The sequence below is a fragment of the Ctenopharyngodon idella genome, chromosome 20 (genome assembly GCF_019924925.1).
Source record: "Ctenopharyngodon idella isolate HZGC_01 chromosome 20, HZGC01, whole genome shotgun sequence".
Taxonomy (NCBI): Eukaryota; Metazoa; Chordata; class Actinopteri; order Cypriniformes; family Xenocyprididae; genus Ctenopharyngodon; species Ctenopharyngodon idella.
This window is the reverse complement of record NC_067239.1, coordinates 14,297,586-14,320,378: the sequence shown is the minus strand read 5'-3', so window position 1 is coordinate 14,320,378 and position 22,793 is coordinate 14,297,586. Positions and strand designations below refer to the sequence as shown.

At 38.7% G+C, this 22,793-nt stretch overlaps 1 protein-coding gene across 4 annotated transcripts in view; it reads right to left on the bottom strand.

Annotated features, from left to right (window-relative positions):
• ppp1r13bb (protein phosphatase 1, regulatory subunit 13Bb) overlaps positions 1 to 22,793 on the bottom strand; it is a 62,836-nt gene that overhangs the window by 26,580 nt on the left and 13,463 nt on the right. For 3 of the 4 annotated variants that reach the window (XM_051874427.1, XM_051874430.1, XM_051874428.1), the window contains exons 1-4: positions 19,769 to 19,924; positions 9,748 to 9,895; positions 7,766 to 7,885; positions 4,175 to 4,245 (exon numbers count right to left, since the gene is read on the bottom strand). In XM_051874427.1, coding sequence (XP_051730387.1) covers positions 4,175 to 4,245; positions 7,766 to 7,885; positions 9,748 to 9,895; positions 19,769 to 19,909 — 480 coding nt within the window. In that variant the 5' untranslated portion in view covers positions 19,910 to 19,924. Of the gene's footprint in view, positions 1 to 4,174; positions 4,246 to 7,765; positions 7,886 to 9,747; positions 9,896 to 19,768; positions 19,925 to 22,793 lie in introns of those variants that run through there. The other variant, XM_051874429.1, reaches the window with a different exon arrangement.

Sequence of the window (22,793 nt, the reverse complement as noted above, 5' to 3'; positions counted from 1 at the left end):
TGCCCATTTAATCTATCACAAAGAACACAAAAAAAAAAGACTGACAGCTCTTATTACTTTGCAAGTACAACGGACCACACGCAGATTTGACAACAGATGATTTAACCCTTGAAAAGCATCAAGAGTCTATGAATGTTCAGAAATGTATTATTGAAAAGAGACTTGTGCGTAGGATGGTCTCTTTCTGCATGGAGAGCAGAGGCAGCCTTACCTTTTAGACTCTCCCTCGGGGCACAAAGTCAGTCACAAGCTGTGTAGATGAACGAAGTGTGCAGGGATGGGGTGATGGGATGAAAGAGAAGATGAAACAAACAAGTAAAGGGGATTGACAAAAAGGACTAAAAGTCCCAGCATGCACTTACACGCTCCACAGACAGGGCCACGGTGACCCTCTGACACGGCACACGGTTAGAAAGGAGACTCTCAGGAAAAGCAAAAGACAACAGATGGAGTGACAGCAATAGAAAATGAGAGAGAGTGGGCCACCCACTATTTCATAAGGGGAATTTTTTCCCCTTTTACAGGCTGGCCACACATACAGGGATTTACCATACTGTGAACACTGTGTGTGTGTGTGTGTGTGTGTGTGTGTGTGTGTGTGTGTGTGTGTGTGTGTGTGTGTGTGTGTGTGTGTGTGTGTGTGTGTGTGTGTGTGTGAGTGAGTGGGTGAGTGAGAGAGAGAGAGAAAAAAAAACATCTTCAGAGGGACAGAGAAGTCGAAGCAGCCCTGCGGTAAAACCTGGGGGATGATCCTCTTAAAAGCGGTTATGTCATGAAATGGGTGTAATCCACAAAATAATAAACATGTAACGGGAGAATAACAATGCAACTGAACGCGTTATGAGGTTTCAAAGAATTTCACTCTAACATGCACACATATTTATATACACAAATGTCATGCTGGTGAATCAGCACAGTGTCTGTGTGCCAGTGACGACTTGCCTTGAATCCTGGGCAGGGAGAGATATTACTTTAAGTACAGGGATGGGCTGCTTTAGAATTGTTCATGTTTAGAAGCAAGATGAGGCCGGAGGGAGAAATCTGATTAAACGTCCCAAAAAAAAAAAAAAAAAAAAAAAAAAAAAAAGCTGTTGTGAAATATGCCAGGAGTTTTGTCTTAGCTGCACTCTGAGGCTCATACTCAGTCCAAGTGTATGTTCTGACCTATGTTCTGATCACATTCAAGGAGAATTATTTGAGGTTAGCTGCGCATCATAGGTAGAAGTAGACCGATATGGGTTTTTCTCTGGCCGATGCCGATATTTAGAAATCAGGGCAGCCGATGCCGATTTTTTTGGCCGATATGTTTGGCCAATTTTCTATAAGTGATAACAAAAATAAAAGAGTTCACCTATATTACACAGCCTGCTGCTCATCACTGCATTAGAGTGCACTGACTGGCCACGAGCGATGACGTTGTGGAGGACATGTCGAACCCATAGACATGTTTAATGGGGAAAGTTAACGTCCACGTTTAGCCAGAAGTTTCGTCTGAATTGCATGCGTTTCTACTTTCAATTGCAAATGACTTATAAGCATGACCAGCATCAATTACCAGCAGTAATTACACTTTCGAAACGGTCTGTTTTCCCCTGCCGATCGGTCGACCTCTAATCACTGGTACCATGTACTATGAAAAAAAAAGTACCATGTACTATGAAAACTATGATGAAAAACGTTTGTCAATGAGCTTTTTTTCCATGACTAAAGCAGAAAGTACGCACAGTCAAAAGCACAACGCGCCTACTATTCTGACGATGAAATTCGCGTCACACGCACTGTAAGCTGACCCTCGCGTACACGTAAAAAGTGAAGTATACTTTGGCTTTTATATGAGACGATGACATGACGACAACAAGGTTATTCAACTGTGACTATATCAACACACAATATCGTTGACGAAAAAGACGAGAATAAAATGGTTTAAAAATAAATCTTTACCAAAATCTCCCTTTTTGTCAGGGGAGGGAAAAAAGAAAAAAAAAAAAAAAAAAAAAAAAAAAAAAAAAAAAAAAAAAAAGGAGAGGAGACAAAACATTGCCAGGTTGCCAGATGTCAAGAGTTTAAAACCCCCAATCAGAGCTTTGTTAGCACTTTCCCCATCACTGATGAGTTATCTCGTCTTTTATAAGACAATGCTTCCCCACCAAAGGCAAGATTTTCCGGCTTTCCGTGTTTTCACTGTTATAAGCAAGGGGGGCGCTATTATGAATCTTCTGAATGAGTACAGAAACTCCCGATCAAAACACAGGCAAAGAAGCAGCAGAAACAAGCAATCTCATATGCAAGCAAAATAATGCGATCATCAACATTAAACAGCATATAAATCAAAACTGCCTAATGTTACCGAGTGAAATGTTGATCCAGGAAGAGGTACAGGACTGCGATGTGCTTTGGGGGTATTGATGGAAGCGATCTACTGCATCTATGCTTTGATCATCGTACTGAATATAATTAAGGTGTTTTCTTTGATAAAAATGCGATTTTCTCAGCTTTTGGCTCAAAATGTTGCTTTTTTCATGAAACTTACCTACATAAGTGTTGATAAAAGAATGCATGAAGCTAGAATTTTTGATTAATCAAATTTTGTGAAAATGATCACAAATGCTGGCAGTGGCTGGCAACTTTTTTTTTTTTTTTTTTTTTTTTTTTTTTCCAAAAACACTGGTGGGGAAAGAGTTAAAATGATACACTTTCTATCCAATGTTTTACCTAATCTTTGCAATCTACAACAAGCCTTGTCTGACAAAGTTGAGTAAATATAATACAAAACATTGTACTAACAAGAACAAAAGTATAAAGTGACAGGACTAAGACTAAATTAAAAAATAGCTGATAAAATTAACACTACTTTGAAATGACTGGATGTCTTTTCTGAAATTTTGCCAAGTAATGGTCATTTAATCATTTACTCACCCTCATGCTATCCCAGATATATATGACTTTCTTTTTTTCAGATGAACACAAATGAAAATTTTTAGAAAAATTATCCTGTTCTGTGAGTGTTTGTAATGCAAGTGTAAGGGAACAACAAAATTGATGCTTCAAAAACCACACAAAACAAACAACGGTAATTCATACGACCCAAGTTGATGAATCCAAGTCTTATGAAGTGAAATTAGTAAGAAAAATGCTGATTTAAATACTAATGAACTATTTTAACTATAAACCATTGCTTCCAACTGTTTCATGAGATCACGCTTGACAAAAACTTACGCAAGATACATCTCTTCCAGGTCAACAACTATAATGCCAGAGTAATTCTCATTCTGTCCACTCCTCACCCTCTGTTTCTTCAGAACAGATGGCAAATTGATCCTCAGTTGTCAAACTAAACCATTTAATCAAATTATTCCGAGAACATGCAGGATCATGGGCCAAACTAGCCAAAAGCCATAGCTTCATAAGTTAACCCTCTTGAATCCACTTAAACACAAACAGATAGTGAAAATGAGAGCCATTTGTTTACCTGACAAGACAGTTAGACAGGTGTGTTGTGTAACAGTCCCTACAGGAAGGCAGCACCTGTCAGAAATAAGTGTGTGCTGAGCACCATATTGGTGAGACTTCATGCCTGGGTGGCAACAGCATCACTAATCAGCTCCCTCACCGACCCTACTACCTGTGCCATCATTCCATCTCTGAAGACAAAGACGGCTGTACAGGAAAAAAAAAAGCACGCCCCCATAAATGTTTGCGTTTTCTCATTCGGTACACTGGTGGTCTACAGTTATCTTTCTCCCTAAAGGTGGAATTAGTTCCGCTTCCTGGAGCCTGGCTTTTCCCCTGTTGGAATCTGGGCCAGATGGTTTGATGAGACGAGCGCAGTGGACCACTCTTTGCAAGAAGCAGACCACAAAAAGAATGAGTGATGTGACAAATGCTTATATGAAAGAAAATGTTGAGTGAATCTGGGACGTGACAGGTCTGGCTGCGTTTGGCTCGGATTAAGAGAGAAGGACTGAATAACGTGACGTGATTGAAACGCTTCAGTACTGAAGAGTGTCAACTTCAGCCAGAACTTTGCAGCTGCTACTTTGCATTACAGTAAGCAGAAAGCATAAGATTTTATAAGTGTGTGGAATTCAACCCCCCAGGATGCATTTGGAATAACCACAATGCTAAGATTAGAAAAGAAGGCACACATTTTGATGAGGATGTGATATGAACTAACCCCGTTCTCGTTGTGCATGTCTGAGCTGCTTCCTCCTCTCCTGCTGGGCTGCTCCTGAGACTGCTGGCTCCCTAAGTGTGGAGAAATAAAATACAGTGAGTCCATCAATAAAAAGCACATTCAATTGTGAAATATAATCATGAATGAACACAAAAAGCATCTAAATATACTTTGTGGAATTTTAACAAGCAAAACATGGTTGGCTGAACAAGACTGACTGTGGAGGAAAAGTTCAAAGGCCTGTTTGTTATTGCCATGTGACACTGGGAACAGAGCTTGTGCTTTCAGTGGATTACTGCCACTCTTTCCCTCCCACACACAGGGGTTTCAGGTTTATGCCTTAATCCATGTGGACGCTCACTACAAGCTCATCCTGCCTACAGTGATAGGAAAAACCCCACTGGGATGTGAACAAAAAGTGAAAAACAAATAACAGGATAAAGAAACAGAGAAAGAATGACTTTAGCACTGTTAACACGGATCACGTACATTACACTATGTTGAGGGATAACGCAAGCAACCAGCCCGTCCAATGGTGAGATCTCATTGGTCATCCTGATATACACTACTGTACAATGAAGTGACGACAAGTTAGTTTTATCTGTCTAGTATTCTGTGTGAAAATAGCTTTTCATAAAATCACTTCAGAGGTTTTTCCCTCTTACATTCTGTAACAACTGAATATACAATATTGTTTAAAAGTGAAAATAATGCTTTACTACAGAAATTAATCTTTTTATTCTGCAAGGATTAAACTGATTAAAAGTGACAGTAAAGACATTTTTACTGAAAACTGGAGAAATGGCTGCTGAAAATTAATTTTTGCCATCACTGGAATAAATTACACTTTAAAATATATTAAAATAGAAAATTATTTTAGTTTTATGCATTTATTTTATTTGTAATAATACTTCACAATATTACTCTTTTACTGCATTACTGATCATATAAATGCAGCCTTGGTGAACATAAGAGACTTCTTTCAAAAAAAAATAAAATAAAATAAAAAATAAATAAATAAAATTGTACCGAACCTTTTGAACGGTAGTCAGGGTTCCCACTCTTTTTCAGAGATCATTTACCAGGACTTTTCCAGGACATTTCAAATTTCATGATGATGGGAATAAAATATAAGGATCACATATTCACAGCCTAAAGTAATATATTCCTCTCTCCTCTCTTAAAAAACATACATTTTATGGCTATAACCTAACTATAAAATCAGAAATACACCAAATACACACACACGTCTGGTTCACTATCCTGCTAGAGAATCTCCTTAGACATAATGGTTTTTATACTGTACAAACTGTATATTCTATCCCCTTTATTTTTATTACCATCTCTTTTTGCATCCTATCCTGTTCTAATTTTGTATCCGGTCATTGTACTTCATTGTCTTTTCTTTTTTGGAAAGCACACATTCTTTAAGTTATGTTATATATTCATATTATATTAACCAACTATTTAACAAAATGACACCAAAAATCACTAGTAATAATCTAGTGTTTAAATAAAATATCAACAAACAGTATATCACAACTGATGCTTTAAAAATTAAACTCTTACCACCAGCAGGTGGCAGCAAATAACAGTCTTAATGAGTGAATCATTGGAGTCACTCTATCAAACGATTCATTCAAAACGCTTATTCATTTAGGAATGAAGAAAAGACGGTCTTCATGAATCGTTTCTCAAACGATTCGTTCAAAAACGAAGATATGAATCAAAAACGCAGATTCATTCGGCAAAGAAACGCCACTGTACTGCATGTTGCTAAGAGAAACGTTCTGCTCCGGCATTGTTTGGAACTACTATGGTTGGTGAAACAGAGCAAACAGACAATAGTTTGTCTAAAAAGGAAGTCACTTATATTGACGTCTTGTTTAGTGAACTGTTGCAGAAAATCAGTATCACGTTTGCAAACGTGCCTTTATTACGTTTATATAAGCACCATTATATATTACCGGCCTCCGCCTCAAGTCTGTGCTGCACTATGAACATGCAATTATCGCTGTGCATCGCGTCAGCATCTCATTTTCACTTCCTATATCGTTCATAAAACAGGTTTGGGAAGTTTGGGTCTGATTTGTCTTGGGGATGCAAGACGTTCCAACGATTCTAAATAAAATAGACTTAACAAATCGATAACCTTTTCTCAGACAAATGACATCACGCATACTGTAATTCGCCGTGCAGACTCCTTGCACATGCGTATCAAAATAATTACTTTACAATAATATTAACAAGGTAATTAAATATTACCTGCATACCAGTGAACATTTGCTGCAAACATTCGAGCATTTAATTCCTAGCACCTGAAACCCGCCAACACGAGACAGCGTCATACATCACAGGGAGATTAAACAGCGTGAGCTCACGTGTCAAAACTCAGCATCCCTGAACAGAGCGCTTTCTGTTACTAACGTTAATTGTTTCAACCAGTTGTCGGCCAATTCTTTAATGAAGAACATTTAAAAATAATAATTTTCCAGGACAACAAGATTTTTTCTCTCATGTTCCATGTGTTTTCCAGGACTGGAAAATTGGTCATTAATATTCCAGGATTTCCAGGTTTTCCAGGACGCGTGGGAACCCTGGTAGTGAATCTATGGAATATATATTACTTGGTTCGAAATTCACACAAGAGGGTGTCATTGGAAATTGTTAAAGCAAGTAATTTTCATAAGAATTGCAACTCTAATGCAATTATAACATGTAACAGATATAAATGTCCCTTAAATTCACAAGAAAAAGAAATTAGTCAGGTTACTATGTAAATGTGTGTTCCTGCAGCACTTTCTACCTCTTTTTTTTTTTAATTACAATTTATAATTTAGTGATTTAATCTGTCTTCCTGCTTTAAAACTGTGGACATTTTTTAATAAAACATAACTATTTAAAATGTATAAAAAATGTATTTTTATATTTTAATGTATTTTTGATCATTTTTGTCTAATTAATCTAAGAAGATGAATCAATATTAAAATTGTGCCCTTCAAATATTGCACAATAAGCATTCTCCAAAATGACCATTTTGCAAAAGTTTCACTACTTCACAATAGTTTCATTTGGAATGTAATTAATTAATAAGTCACCCAGCGAATGTGTATGTACCTGTCCAGGAAAGGCAAGAGTTCAGAAGCAAGGCAAGGTGCTTGATTATATACAAGTAATATATTACTTAATCACCACGCCACAGCAGTGCTGTATAGGTTGAGCATTTTTGTGGCCTACTCGGTTTGGGATATGCTTTGAGTTCATTTCATCAATATTACTTCATCTTAAATATGGTATTTGATATGATTTTATTGTGGTAGACTTCCCAAGTCACTTTGCCTCGCTTTGCCTGTTGTTTGAAGGCACTGACACTTGCAAAGCTACTTTGATTCATTTTTGTGAACAGCACAACAGAACTGAATCATGAACAGAACCCTACATTGTTCATCCAGGATGTGTTTGTCTCTTTCTTTCACATGTTAGAGGCCACTGAAAAGGGAATGAAAAACATTCAGCCACTGTCAGCCAATGAGAAGAAAGCGGTGGTGGTCGGTACGTGGCCTACAGCCAGTCAAGAGGGAGTGTTCTCACCCTGATCGCTGCTTTCAGTGGGTGAGTCTTCGTGGCGCAGGTAGAACTTCACCTCCTGCTTTCTCGGGCCCCATTTCTGCAGGTGCTCATACATCATGTGGTCAAAGGGGATTGCTCGCTCTGGAGAGGGGAAAACATATGGCACAACACATTTAAAAACAACAAACCATGCACTCTGATATTAGAAATGTCACAAAAATCTTTTGTTCCTCAGGGGAAAAAAGCTGGTTAAAAGACGAAGGGATAGTGTTTTCACATGAGAGCAGAAGTGAGACTCTCTCATGCTGAGGAGAGTGTTATTCCAATGTTACGCACTTAAAGCCACACCTGAGAGGAGAACAGATAAACAGACATAGTGGGATCAAGAGAACAAAGAACAGTGAAATTGAATCAAACGTGGCATCCAGCCAGAGGAATGTGGTGGGCTGGGTGGGCAACAGAGACATGAATTTTGGACATTGCTAACAGGTGGAGGGACATCTGGAAGTCTGGCAGCCACCCAGAGGGGGATGGGATAAAACGACACAGAATAATAGAAGAAAGTATGAAAGTGGAGAATATCAGAAAAGCACACAGGCTCAGGGATGTTAACAAAGAAAGTGAGAGCAGCCAATTTAACCTAAGAAACCTAGAGTCAAAAGCTTCAGCTAAATACCCAAAACACAAGAACATTAAACTCCTCAAAGTATTATTCAGTTTGACTACCAGCCTTTTAGGACTGATTTAGAAAGAAACTGTTTTAGAACTGAAGAAAAAGGTGCTGGCCCATGTAGAAGTCACAGCCATGACGCTAGGATGCTGCAATTGGGTGTCTTGGCTTTCTGAAACAGTTGCTAATTCTTACCCAGCGTTCTGGGTGGTTGCTAGGTGGCTGCTTACTAGCCAGGTCAAAAGAGACCACTCCCAAGTCCATATAATATTTTTGCCCCTGGATTTGGGTTGGGTTCTTTATTCATAATAATACTTATAATTAAAGAATACTTTGTTTATTGTTAGACTTTAAAAATTAATTATTTAATGGGTTAAATCAGAAAAAAAAAAGAAAACTAAATCATTTAATTCATATGGATTACTTTTACAAGCAAACTTTTTGAAGCATCAAATTTTGGTTGTGTGAACTTTCAGATAAATGAAAGTCTTATGGATTTGGAATGACATGAGGGTAAGTAATTTATAACAGAATTTTTATTTTTAGGTGAAAAACATTTCAAAGCAATTCATTATGCCAAATAAACAAATTATCAATAACTACTGATATTCCAAAATAATTATTTTGAGATATAAAAATCTTATAGAACAGCCTGGACCGCTGATCACCACAAGAGAAGATTTGGTGAGGCAAAATATCTACTTAATAACTAGACAGTAATGATGCATCTTATGCGATCCATCACCTGCTGTAAAATAACTGGGCTCATCACGATTTCAATGACAGATGCACTTCAAGATGAAAGGACACAGTGCTGATAGAAGGGCTTTTGAAAGAAGGCTCCCTGAGCAAAGATAACATTTCTGCCACACAGCTGTTTATACAAATCACTATCATCAAGAGAAAATGGAAAAATGAAGGAAAAAAACCATGGACACAGCTGTCAGAACAGAAGTAGCAGTTATGTCTGAAAGGACTAAGTGAGTGTTTTTCCTTTGCTGCCAGATTCTTCAAAATACTGAGCATGTGCATCTTTGTGAGAGTAAAAGCACTAAATGTTTTTTTTTTGTTTGTTTTTTTACTGAAAGAAATGGTTAGGGTGGGAAGGTGAGAAAACCAGAGGATACTGGAGTCTGTACAAATGATTTCAAGTAAAGCTAAGTGCTTTCCCATTGTCAATATTTTTCACCTTTTAATTTAAGAAATGTCAATAAAAGACAAATTCGTATCCTGCAACAGTCATTGCTCACAAATACCCTGCATTTACTTGCTATAAACAACTAAGTACCAGAAGGGATGGGGTTAGGGAGAAATTTGCTATGGAGGGACTCACCATTTCCACGCCAAACCTCAGCCAGGTGGCATCCGCTTTCTCCCGGTTCCTTACAGAACTCCACCACATCACGACAAGTCGTCTCCGGAGTGATGGGCACCTCCGTCAGGGCCTGCTCCCCATCACTCAAATACACCGTTAAAATCATCTAGAAGTGAGGGAGAGAAAAAGAGACTATTTTTTAATATTTCATACCCAAGAGAGAAAAGCAGGGATTCCCACTGAGCCATAAGAACACTAGGGGGCAGTGCCATTGCTCAAACGCCTTGAATAACATTTGTCACTCATGAATCAATTTGCTATTCAACTATTCTTTTCACACAACACCATGTTTTTAAGAATGTTACCTCTTAAGAAGTTGCATATGGGAAGATATAGCACAACAATATAGCACATAGACTCTATAGTCCAGAGTCTATTAATGTATATTTCTAGCCCCTCCCCTCAGATATAACTCACTCTGATAGAGGGAAACGCCTGGGCCTGTTAGCTTGACAGTGACTGACAGGTGTGGTGGGCTGATTAGTGCTACTGTAAGTGAAGTGTGACAGGTGGATGGTTTGGTGCAAAATAGAAAGAGAGAGAGAGACAGACAGACAGACAGGCAGACAGAGAGACAGGCAGACAGAGAGACAGAGAGAGAGAGTGAGAGAGAGAGAAAAGAAGATCAAGAGAAAGGGTTATGTAGACATCATTACCTCTCAATTGAAGAGATGAGGGCATGATCATCAACTACTCTACTGTCTGCAATATGGTACTGCACTGCCATTTTATACTTCAAACGTGTCACTGTGCAGCTTGGCAGAGAGCAGATGACAGATTCATTACATCATCCATCAAGCAAACATCCCGACTGGTCACAACAGAGGTCTGTGATATGGCCAGTATCTCACATGTGACATTTCGCAAGATAGATATAAGGGTATGAGGTTTACATGGCTGGGGAAACCTTTTTATCTGTTATCTAAGACTAAAGTATTATACTACCTGACATAACTCCAAATGAGAAGTAAGTCTGACCTTTGTGTGGTACAGAGTCTTAAGAGAGGGGCAAGTATAATGTCCAAGACTACTTGATAAATGGGTGTTTCTTTAACTATGGGCACTTTTGGCCCTGAGGACTTAAAGCAGTGAGAGTGTGAAAAGTGTTTTAAGAGTTAACTTTGTTGCATTTGTCTGCCACAATGGTCCAACAGTACATGTGCAAGGACATACAGAGCATAATTCTGTCAAGTCATTTACCATTTCTATCATATCTCAAATGATGTATTGTGCTTAATAACACTCTGACTGGAAATTACAAAAATATTCTGTTCGCAAACAATACTTTGTATTACATTGTTTTCTTCACAAGTCACATCTGTGTGAAAGCACATTTATTTTAAGTAAAATAAATGTGCTCCCTCAAGCCATCAGGTAGGATGGCTTGAGGGTGAGTAAATCATAGGATAATTTTCATTTTTGGGTGAACTATCCCTTTAAAGGGGTACTATTTCACCGTTCGGCAAATTAAGCTTTCAATAAAACTTAGCTGCCTATACCAGTGTTTCCCAACCTTTTTCTTGCCATGGCACAGTTTTGATAAGTAAAACATCCCACGGCACACCACTATGCACTAAAATAACAAACTGCACAAACATGCATTGCTTCAAAAGGCATATTATAACTGGATATTATATTAAAAGTAGTACTCACATTTAATGTGAAACTTGAGGTAGGAACACAATAAGGTCATATACAGGTAGCTATATGATGTTGTTGGGGATGATGATGATGATGATGATAAATCAACAAATTTACATATCGTCGCTGCTGGGCGGTGTAGTATAGTTGTATGAGTTCTCACGAGAATGTACGAAAGTTGGATGACAGTGAGGGAAGTAAGAAAAGAGAAAAGAGAACGAGATCAGGAGTGACTGAAATGCAGATATACAACAGATGAGACTTAGAAGTAAGTGTGGGGTGCACATGGCCATCACTGATTTTGTTTCAATGATTGCTAGTTGGGTGGGTTAAGAACACTCCTCTACCAGTATTAGTGCACTAAATACTCTAACTTCACCATAAGTGTGTCTGTGATATGCAATTTTTACAAAACCCATGTAAATTCACTCTTCCTAAAGCATCTAGGCAGGCCAGCCCTACATTACTTTCTCTTGAATGGAGGGCAGTTCAAAACACAGGTGTGTGGGAGAGGAAAGAGCTCTTACACTGAAGAAAACCTGTCAGATGCAGAAACACCACACTGACATTCTTTTGTGGAGGAAGTTGAAAGGATAAATTGGATTAGGTCAGTTTCAATGGACTCTGTCTGGCACAACACTACGAAAGAAATATTTGGGCCACACACAAGGTTTTTTTGAAATATCAAAATGACTCTTTTGTGTATTTAGACAAAAATCGATTCTATGTGGTGCAACACTAGAATGGAAATATGTAGGCCTTACACAAAGAATGTGTGTGTGAAGGACAAAGAAAGGTGCAAACTAAAACTGCAGGGAGAACAAAACACAAGTGCAAATGGGTCCAAATGGCCTGCTGAAAAGCTGGATAATCTGAGGAAAGTAGGGCTTTGTAATGGCCAAGAATCTGGCAAAACGATATCAGAATACAAGGGTTACGATACGATATATTGCGATACTGTAAGAAAGGCAATATATTAGGAGTATTTAACAACAGAAATTGCATAGTCCACTCCATGACTGGATTATGCGTTTTTTTGTTTGTTTGTTTTTTTTTTAGCTGCAGTTCGTAACTTTCGGTGCTCTAGTGGTTACTAAACAAAACTGCATGCGTCTTGCAGAAGAACACTGTAGCCGGAGCTACTTCTCTCCATTTATGTCTATGACGAGTAGGGTTGCAAAGGGGCAAAAATTTTCAGGCAACTTTCCATGGGAACTTAACCTGGGGAATTTTGGAAATATTCCAATTTGGAAAGTTGACAGAATTTTTACAGTAATTTATGAGAATTTATGGGAATTTATAGGAATTAATTGGAAATTTTGGGAAATTTCTATAAATTTCTATATAAGAAAGCCCAACCCCTGAAAAACAACCCCACACCATAATCCCCCCTCCACTAAACTTTACACTTGGCACAATGCAGTCAGGCAAGTACCGTTCTCCTGGCAACCGCCAAACCCAGACACGTCCATCGGATTGCCAGACAGAGAAGTGTGATTTGTCACTCCAGAGAACACGTCTCCACTGCTCTAGAGTCCAGTAGCGGCGTGCTTTACACCACTGCATCCGACGCTTTGCATTGCACTTGGTGATGTAAGGCTTGGATGCAGCTGCTCAGCCATGGAAACCCATTCCATGAAACTCTCTACGCACTGTTCTTGAGCTAATCTGAAGGCCACCTGAAGTTTGGAGGTCTGTAGCTATTGACTCTGCAGAAAGTTGGCGACTTCTGCGCACTGGCGCCTCAGCATGCACTGACCCCGCTCTGTGATTTTACGTGGCCTACCATTTCGTGGCTGAGTTGCTGTTGTTCCCAATTGCTTCCACTTTCTTATGATACCACTAACAGTTGACCGTGGAATATTTAGTAGTGAAGAAATTTTACAAATGGACTTATTGCACAGGTGGCAACCTATTACAGTACCACGCTTGAATTCACTGAGCTCCTGAGAGTGACCCATTCTTTCACAAATGTTTGTAGAAGCAGTCTGTATGCCTAGGTGCTTGATTTTATACACCTGTGGCCATTGAAGTGATTGGAACACCTGAATTCAATGATTTTGAGGGGTGTCCCAATACTTTTGGCTATAATACAGGTGCTGGTCATATAATTAGAATATCATCAAAAAGTTGATTTATTTCACTAATTACATTCAAAAAGTGAAACTTGTATATTATATTCATTCATTACACACAGACTGATATATTTCAAATGTTTATTTCTTTTCATTTTGATGATTATAACTGACAACTAAGGAAAATCCCAAATTCAGTATCTCAGAAAATTAGAATATTACTAATGACCAATACAAAGAAAGTATTTTTAGAAATCTTGGCCAACTGAAAAGTATGAACATGAAAAGTATGAGCATGTACAGCACTCATTACTTAGTTGGGGCTCCTTTTGCCTGAATTACTGCAGCAATGCGGCGTGGCATGGAGTCGATCAGTCTGTGGCACTGCTCAGGTGTTATTAGAGCCCAGGTTGCTCTGATAGTGGCCTTCAGCTCTTCTGCATTGTTGGGTCTGGCATATCGCATCTTCCTCTTCACAATACCCCATAGATTTTCTATGGGGTTAAGGTCAGGCGAGTTTGCTGGCCAATTAAGAACAGGGATACCATGGTCCTTAAACCAGGTACTGGTAGCTTTGGCACTGTGTGCAGGTGCCAAGTCCTGTTGGAAAATGAAATCTGCATCTCCATAAAGTTGGTCAGCAGCAGGAAGCAAGAAGTGCTCTAAAACTTCCTGGTATACGGCTACGTTGACCTTGGACCTCAGAAAACACAGTGGACCAACACCAGCAGATGACATGGCACCCCAAACCATCACTGACCGTGGAAACTTTACACTGGACCTCAAGCAATGTGGATTGTGTGCCTCTCCTCTCTTCCTCCAGACTCTGGGACCTTGATTTCCAAAGGAAATGCAAAATTTACTTTCATCAGAGAACATAACTTTGGACCACTCAGCAGCAGTCCAGTCCTTTTTGTCTTTAGCCCAGGCGAGACGCTTCTGACGCTGTCTGTTGTTCAAGAGTGGCTTGACACGACAGCTGAAACCCATGTCTTGCATACGTCTGTGCGTAGTGGTTCTTGAAGCACTGACTCCAGCTGCAGTCCACTCTTTGTGAATCTCCCCCACATTTTTGAATGGGTTTTGTTTCACAATCCTCTCCAGGGTGCGGTTATCCCTATTGCTTGTACACTTTTTTCTACCACATCTTTTCCTTCCCTTCGCCTCTCTATTAATGTGCTTGGACACAGAGCTCTGTGAACAGCCAGCCTCTTTTGCAATGACCTTTTGTGTCTTGCCCTCCTTGTGCAAGGTGTCAATGGTCGTCTTTTGGACAACTGTCAAGTCAGCAGTCTTCCCCATGATTGTGTAGCCTACAGAACTAGACTGAGAGACCATTTAAAGGCCTTTGCAGGTGTTTTGAGTTAATTAGCTGATTAGAGTGTGGCACCAGGTGTCTTCAAAGTTGAACCTTTTCACAATATTCTAATTTTCTGAGATACAGAATTTGGGATTTTCCTTAGTTGTCAGTTATAATCATCAAAATTAAAAGAAATAAACATTTGAAATATATCAGTCTGTGTGTAATGAATGAATATAATATACAAGTTTCACTTTTTGAATGGAATTAGTAAAATAAATCAACTTTTTGATGATATTCTAATTATATGACCAGCACCTGTATATATATATATATATATATATATATATATATATATATATATATATATATATATATATATATATATATATATATATATATATATATATATATATATATATGAACAAGAACAAACAAATGAAGGTACGAACAAATGAATGGAGTATGTAGTTAGGACCAAAAGAAGAGAGCTGGTGCAGGTGCTGCAAAAAAAAAACAATTCTGTAGAAAACACCCATCAGCAATGAGAACGGCATTGCAAATGTTTTTTGTTTTTTTTAACAGTGCGTGTGAGAGAAAGACTTTTGTTCAGCTTATTTAAAAATTCACCATGCCTGACAGATAACGAAAGGTTTGTCATTATGTCAAGGCCTCAAGCAGTGCAGAGAAGCACTAGAGACAAACAACGCATGGCTGCACTTTTGCATTCACAGTACACACTGTCACTGCATCAAACAGAATGACACATTTATCTGAGAACCGGCACCGACCACAGCCAACTTCCGCTGAAGTTACGCACACAGAGCGCTAGATAAAGTCTCAATGAGGAATGAAAGGGATTTTAGTAAACAATAGGAGCGTGCAGAATTTAAAAGGACATGCTTCCCAATGTTCTACTTTTCATGTGTCTAATAAATATTTGGTAAAATACAGATAATAGTGCAGCACTCATGCACAGCTAAGTGGATCACATTTAACCATATTTAAATCCAGTCCACAATATTTCCCTCACAATTAGCATAGAAAATGTGAAAAAAGTAAGACAAGAGCAAAGAGACATGAATTTCTGGATACTGAGCACAAAACAGGCAAAATGAGGAAGGACTATGGTAGAAGTATGAGAACCTCAGCGTTGTATGAACAGATGTCCAAAGTGACTGACCATAGATGTAGTAGATATGAGAATTCCTTGAAGGACTGAAACCATGATTAGAAAAATGGAGTCATATGGTTTTGTACAGTGAAAACAACAATCATGTGAGTTCTGAGACAGAGTTCAAAATGTTTCAAGCCAAGTGATAGGATCTGTTATCCAAGTAAGATCAATGGACGTGCAGAAATCCCCATCTCATTCAGTGTGAAGAGCAACAGTACTTGACTGTTGACAGTATGACACAAAAGAAAGTACACTATTTTGTCTTCAGACCAGCTCAGGTTGCTGATTTTCATCTTAGGTGGAAAAAAAAGAAGTCTACTTCTCATCCTCATAATTGTTTTACAGGGTTACATGCACTCTAAATTCTGTGCCCGTTTACCCCTCATTTAAAATAGTGTCCTAGAAGGTAACTTTTACCAAGCAGCTTCAAGTGCTATACTTCCCTCACCGCTACCCCCCTAAAACCTCTGCTGTTTTCTGTCTACCATGAGAAAAGCCTCCTCACCTGATAGAAGCCAAAAGACAACATCTAAAGAACACTCCACTTTTGTTGTGTAAATCAAATCCTTAAACTAACTAAACAGTTTAAATGAACTTTATTCATGTGGTATGAAGGACAGCCTGTTAGGGTTGTCAAAAGTACCGACTTCGGTACCAAGTCTGTAGTGAAATTTTTACCAGCATTTCCCCCTAGCGTTTTGAGTGCTGTTGTGTTGAGCGAATTCTTAAACACCTCTGATTGGCCATTATGTTCACACGCTCAACAGATATGTCTGTGATTGGCTACAATGATCAACACTTCAAAAACATGTTGTAAATAGACCTCTTTGATGCTCTTCACCAAGATCTTACACAGATACACACAGGACCGTTTGAAAGCAGGAGTTTATCCCTATTATATCCACTGATACAGGGATGAGCAACTGGCGGCCCAAGGGTCGCATACGGCCCGCAAAGTCTTTAAATACGGCCCCCTGGATCACTCGAATGATCAATTTTAAAACATTTGAAAAGCAAGTAATGGAAAGACTGCGCTCAGATTATGATGTTAATACTAAATCAAACCAGGAGAGGTCGCTATTTCCAGCCAATCCCCGTGTTAAATACAGATGTGCACGGTGATGTGAAAGTTTACAAAAATTAGCAGAAAAAAACAGAAAAAAACCCCCCAGAAAAATCGTGTTTTCTAGTCAGGATGGTTAACGGATTATCTTTTTACCAAGTTCAAGGTGTCACCCATATGTTTGGTTTGTTTGGAAATGAAATCTGTAATGAAAGATTTTAAAGTAAATTGCCATTTCACCACTGCACCGCTCAAAAAATCCACTTTTCCACCGTTCTGCAAATAGTAAGGAACAGTTCCAGCTGTATTTCTACTTGAGCCTGTTACGAAACGCCACATTCACGGCCCAAAAAAAACCGTTCTCGGCCCGGAATTAGCCAACCCGTGCCGAGCCGTGCTGCTAGAATGCGAGTAGTGACGTCGTCACTCAGGACCAGTCACTTGTCTGTTGCCTGGCTGCCAGTTTCTCCGTAGCTTGCTGAACATGCTCTCTGGGCAATGTGAACACAAAATAATCATACAGTTAAAAGAAACAACTGATCATCCTCCATAACGCGGTCGCTATTTACATCACATATTGTGTGTAAACTGTTGAGTTTACTAAGGCAATGACTGGAAGTGGAAAACGAAACCATATCCATACCGGCCCACTCGGGTCGGATCGGCACGGAATGGAACGGTAAAGCAAAAAGAACGATTTGGCCCGATGGTGGAAAAGCGGCTAACAAGTAGTATAAAAATACACATGTGACGCCAGAATTGCACTTGTCCTAGATTTCAAAGGTAAAATGCATAGTCAACAAAACATTTTTGCCAAATGAATGACAGAAACGTATGCACTTAATTATGTTCTTATACATTTTTAAAAATAGTATTTTTATTCATGGTAATATGTGGATGTGGATTATGGTATTACCATATTGAATGACTATTTTTTGAATAGGCTAAGGACTTTTTAACAGCTCTCTGAGGTTGAGTTGAGAATGTTCTCTAGGCTTGTAATCAAAAATAGAACATCTTACATTTGTTTGTTTACAGACAATGCAATTGAGATGTTTACATTTGTTTGTTGGGGTAATATTGCTTGTTAACTGAAAACAAAGTTTCCCATTTGTATTAGCATATTTGCTCAAGTTTTATAGTTAATAAAATCTTTATTAATAAAGTTTTATAGTTAATAAAAAACAAATTGCATTAATTATACATTGATTTCCCTTAAAAAGTAAATTGAGTAAAACAGTGTGTAAGGTGTTAGTGTGGATTTGTAATCTGGCCCCTTGGTATGAATGAGAAAAAAAGTTGGCACTATCGAAGTTGCCCATCCCTGCGCTGATAGATGGATCCACTGATAGACATCTGCTTTCAAGCGCTCCCGTTTGTACGAAAGTCTACTTTTGACAACACTGGTTCCTGTTTAGTTGTGTTGCATTATTCTCACTTTGTATGAGCATTTGATTTGATTTGATTCACAATAGAAACAGACTATAGGTGTTAATAATATTATGCCCTATCTTTGTCACACAACACCATGCCTTCATTTCAAAAGAAGATGTTTTGTTTGTTTGTTTGTTTGTCCAATCTAATAATCCTCTTGGTGGAATCAAATGACCAAAACCATAAATCAGAGAAATGTGACGAGAGATGTGCAAAGGCACATTGATTTACCTTAAATCTGAATTGTAAATCTGGACCGTCATAATCACTGACTATCAATATATATTTTTTTAAGTTATTCATAGTACATCAACTTTTAAGCTCTAGGCTACATAAGCTATCTTCAAACCATTCATCTGAATATCCGTGAGCACCAAGTCAGCCTTCTTTTTGCATTTGTGTAACGGAGAGATCTGCTCGAGTAAGCATCCAGCCTACTGGTTTCAAATCCCATATAAAATGTCTTCAAATGTTAAATACCAAAGCTGATTTCACTTGAAATACTCAAGCAGGTCAAAGATATCACAACACTGCAGCACTCCAGCAAACTTGCACGTCACAGTTCATAATCTCGTTCTCTTAAAAAGTTAATAAATGTTACCTCGAAAAACTGAATTTTTCCTTTCAGCAGAGGAAAAGGGCATATATAATTCAATGTCCAGACAGTCAACTCTTACTTGATTAATCTGAACAATGAAAATGAATGATGACTGCTTCTGCCAGCAATGAGAACATCTAGATCCCCAGATCTTTTCAGGCCCCACAACTCCCCTCCCCTGCCGCTATCTTAATATAGCCAATCAGATCCATTCATTACCATATTACTGAAGCAATTCTATTAAGGGCAATATGACAAAGCCTAGCAGACAGAGATGGAGAACAGAAACCAATGACTGTCCTGGCACAGAGTGTATGATATCATGCAAGAGATTGGTTACTTTTTGGCAGTAGAACTCGACTACATTTCTATGATTAGAGTTATAGTCTCATTGAAAGGCTGTACTATGTTCTATACAATGCTGTCAGCAACAATTTTGGATTAATATAGAAAGTAGCCCATATGTTGCCACTTCCTAGCAAAATTACCGTAAAATCGTCACTACATTAACATATAGATGCAGCGTCAAATATTGCTTGCACTGACATTACTTACTACCTGAACTACTTGCGACAAAGATTTCATGAAAACACTAAACTGATTTTGCTGTCCAACCGTACTTGAGAGGCACAGGTTAGTATTACCAAGCTCCCCCCCTCTCATCTCTAAGCAGGACATCTATTTGCATCACCTTTCCCCACTTAGATGCAGTCCGTCTTCTCCTGGCCTCTCTCTTGAGCTGCCGGGCATGCTCCTTGCTCCAGGTTTTATCTCCAGGTTTGATAGACAAGCTGACCAGGCCTCGAAGAACAATAGTCACAAACTTCTTCATGATGCATGAATCGCTTGTAGCTCTACAGCAAACACATCCTTTGAATGTGTCTCGTTCAAACTCACTCAGCAAAAGTAGCAGGCAAGGGTTCCCTGCAGCGGAAAGCCTTCAGTAGTCACGCTAGCTGTGTGACTGCTGAGAGCAAGAGAGCGTGTGAGAGAAAAGGAAAAAATCGGAGGAAGACGACGGAGGGAGGGTGCTTCTGTCATCAGAACTGTGAAGGGTGCGTCACCAGGTCCCCTCCAGAATAAGGCTCCCTTGAGAAAGCAGCTGACTGCACCCCAAACCAGAGGTGGCTGATGGGTGCATGCCGCAAAAGCTGGGACAAAGATCAGATGAGGATATTAACTGCATTAAAGAGCGGGGGGGGGGGGGTTGGCTAAACCAATCAGGTTTACTAACATAAACATAAACATCTGGGAGTATTTATGAGATTACAGAATTGCCCAATTTGAGTTAAATTTGAGTTCAAGTTTAAGCCAATTATAAAGTTTTGGCAGGACTAAATTACACTCCAAGAAATACTAATACTATACTAATATACAAGTATATACAAATGCTAACAATAACTCACAGACACACTTCAGGTATTCGTAAAAATGAACCATTGGTCTGTGCTACACTGACACCAATACATCACTTTTCACATTTGAGAGTAGAAGGTTATGTATTATTGATGCTGCAATGTTAAAAGGCCAAGAAAAGACGAAGAGTTGAAACATTAAGTTAAAAATAATGGAAATCAAACGAGTGTCAAGTTTTAATAATACATGCTAAAGTAGATTTTAGTACCTGGAATTATCCTCCTTTGAGTCATATGAAGCCCTCGAGAGACTAGTCTCAGCCTCAGCCTCAGACGTCACGCCCATGGACCCATGAACGTCTGATGCATATGGCACACTTAACTGGAAACACTTCCGGATTTTCATCTGGTTGGTTGAATTCTACAGGATGTCTGGGAGACGTGTGTGTCACGTTCTTTAACGGTCCGCATGGAAACAAATGCAGTGACGCCAAACCCCGTCGTGGAAGAAGAATGCCGTCATGTTTACAACTGTGACAATGAGCGCTTTCCAGGAACTAAACGCTGGATTTTCAAAAGTATGTGAAGTTTGCAGCTCCATTGTTGCAGTAAACTTGCACAATGTTCTTGAATGAATAATTTATTAGATGCAAGCTGGTGTGTTATTGTAACATGACGTGGAACAAAACAAACTGATTGGTTGTGTTACATGTCAGTCAAACGTCCTCTTGGGCGGTCCTTGGTCAATGAAAGCTGCGATAGAGTCCAGACCTTCTGCCGTCAGTCTGAAGTTCTGGCTACTACAAGCCTAAAAAGCTTGGCTAAATTATTGCCTTTATTATTTTTATTTAGCACTGGAAGATGACTTGGTGAAATACAGACATCAAAATAAATTTAACTTTTTTCTGCTTTAAAAGGGATAGTTCTCATGTTTTGTTTTTTTGTCTATAAAATATAAATTATTGGGACAGATCTCTGGACCCCACTGACTTTCCTTGTATGGACCCCCAAAAAAAAAAAAAAAAAAAAAAAAAAAAAAAAAAGGTTAAAACATTCAAAATGGTTTCTTTTGCATTCATACAGGTTCGTAATGACATGATGGTCAGTAAATGATGTTGTTCAGAATGTTCATTTTTTGGGTGAACTATTCCTTTAAGAATCATCCGCTCTTAAAGGTACACTAGGTAACTATTTTGTTCAAAATGTACAAAATTTAAATAAAGAGTCAATACACCATCAATCGTTCTTTCAAAATGTGTTTGTCTTACCCTAGCTAACTACTTTTCTTGTGAAATTGCGTACTTGCGTTACTCGTCAGCGCATATCCATAAATAGAGAACAGTTTCTCCGTCTACTTTGACGCATGGTCACCATGATTTTGCCAAGTAAGACATGTTCCTGGATCAACATATTTTGTTGATCCTGGAACAACATTCCTGTCCGAAAATTTAGTCTTAAACCTATTCCCACCCCTAAACCTAATCCTACCTATAACTTATCCCTAAAATCAGAGGGGAAAGATATGTGAATAACACTGATGTAGAAGCACCTAACCCTGGTTGCAAGCCTAAACTTGACATAAATGGTAAACTTGTCCCTCAAATCTGATAGGTTGATTGGAATGTTGTTCCAGGATCAACAAAGATGTTGATCCAGGAACATGTCGTACTTGGTGAAATCACGTTCACCTTTGACGCATATGGGAGTGGCATAGGTTAGCTGTGACAACGAGCAACAAAGGTTGACATGGAGCACACTAAATCTCGAACCGGGAATCATCTGTATTTAAAAAAAAAAAAAAAAAAAAAAAAAATCCCACGCTGAACACAGGAGAGTTTGCTGGCAAAAAGAGAATGCGACAGAGCTCGTAATAAAATGAGAATCAAGACTGGCATGGCTTTTCGAAGATGGTGAGAACTGAGGGATTTGAAATGTGTAAAAGTGACGCGGAGATTACATTTTTATTACTCAACAGGTGAGTAAGGTAATTTATTGAACAGATAAATTGCTCTCTTCAATGTAAAACATTATTGCGAAGGGTCATTTCATTATGGTTGTTTTCAAGAAAGCACCGTGTCTATTAATGGGTTTAGCTACAGTAACGTCTTCAGCTAGTCAGCTCGAGATCCTTTCCATCTAAACTGGTTATATCCCTTAAGCCTAGTAGTGAAATGTTTCATGAGCAGTAGGATAACTATCATAGTTACATGGTTCCCGCAAGACAGCATGATGCTTCAAACCACTGTCACGATGGTGAAATACCAAGTGCTTCCACAACTTACCATAAGAGTAAAGTCATGTAAAACAACTTCTAGATCATGCCTGTAGGTCTAATGTTACTTAAATAATTCAAGTTTATTT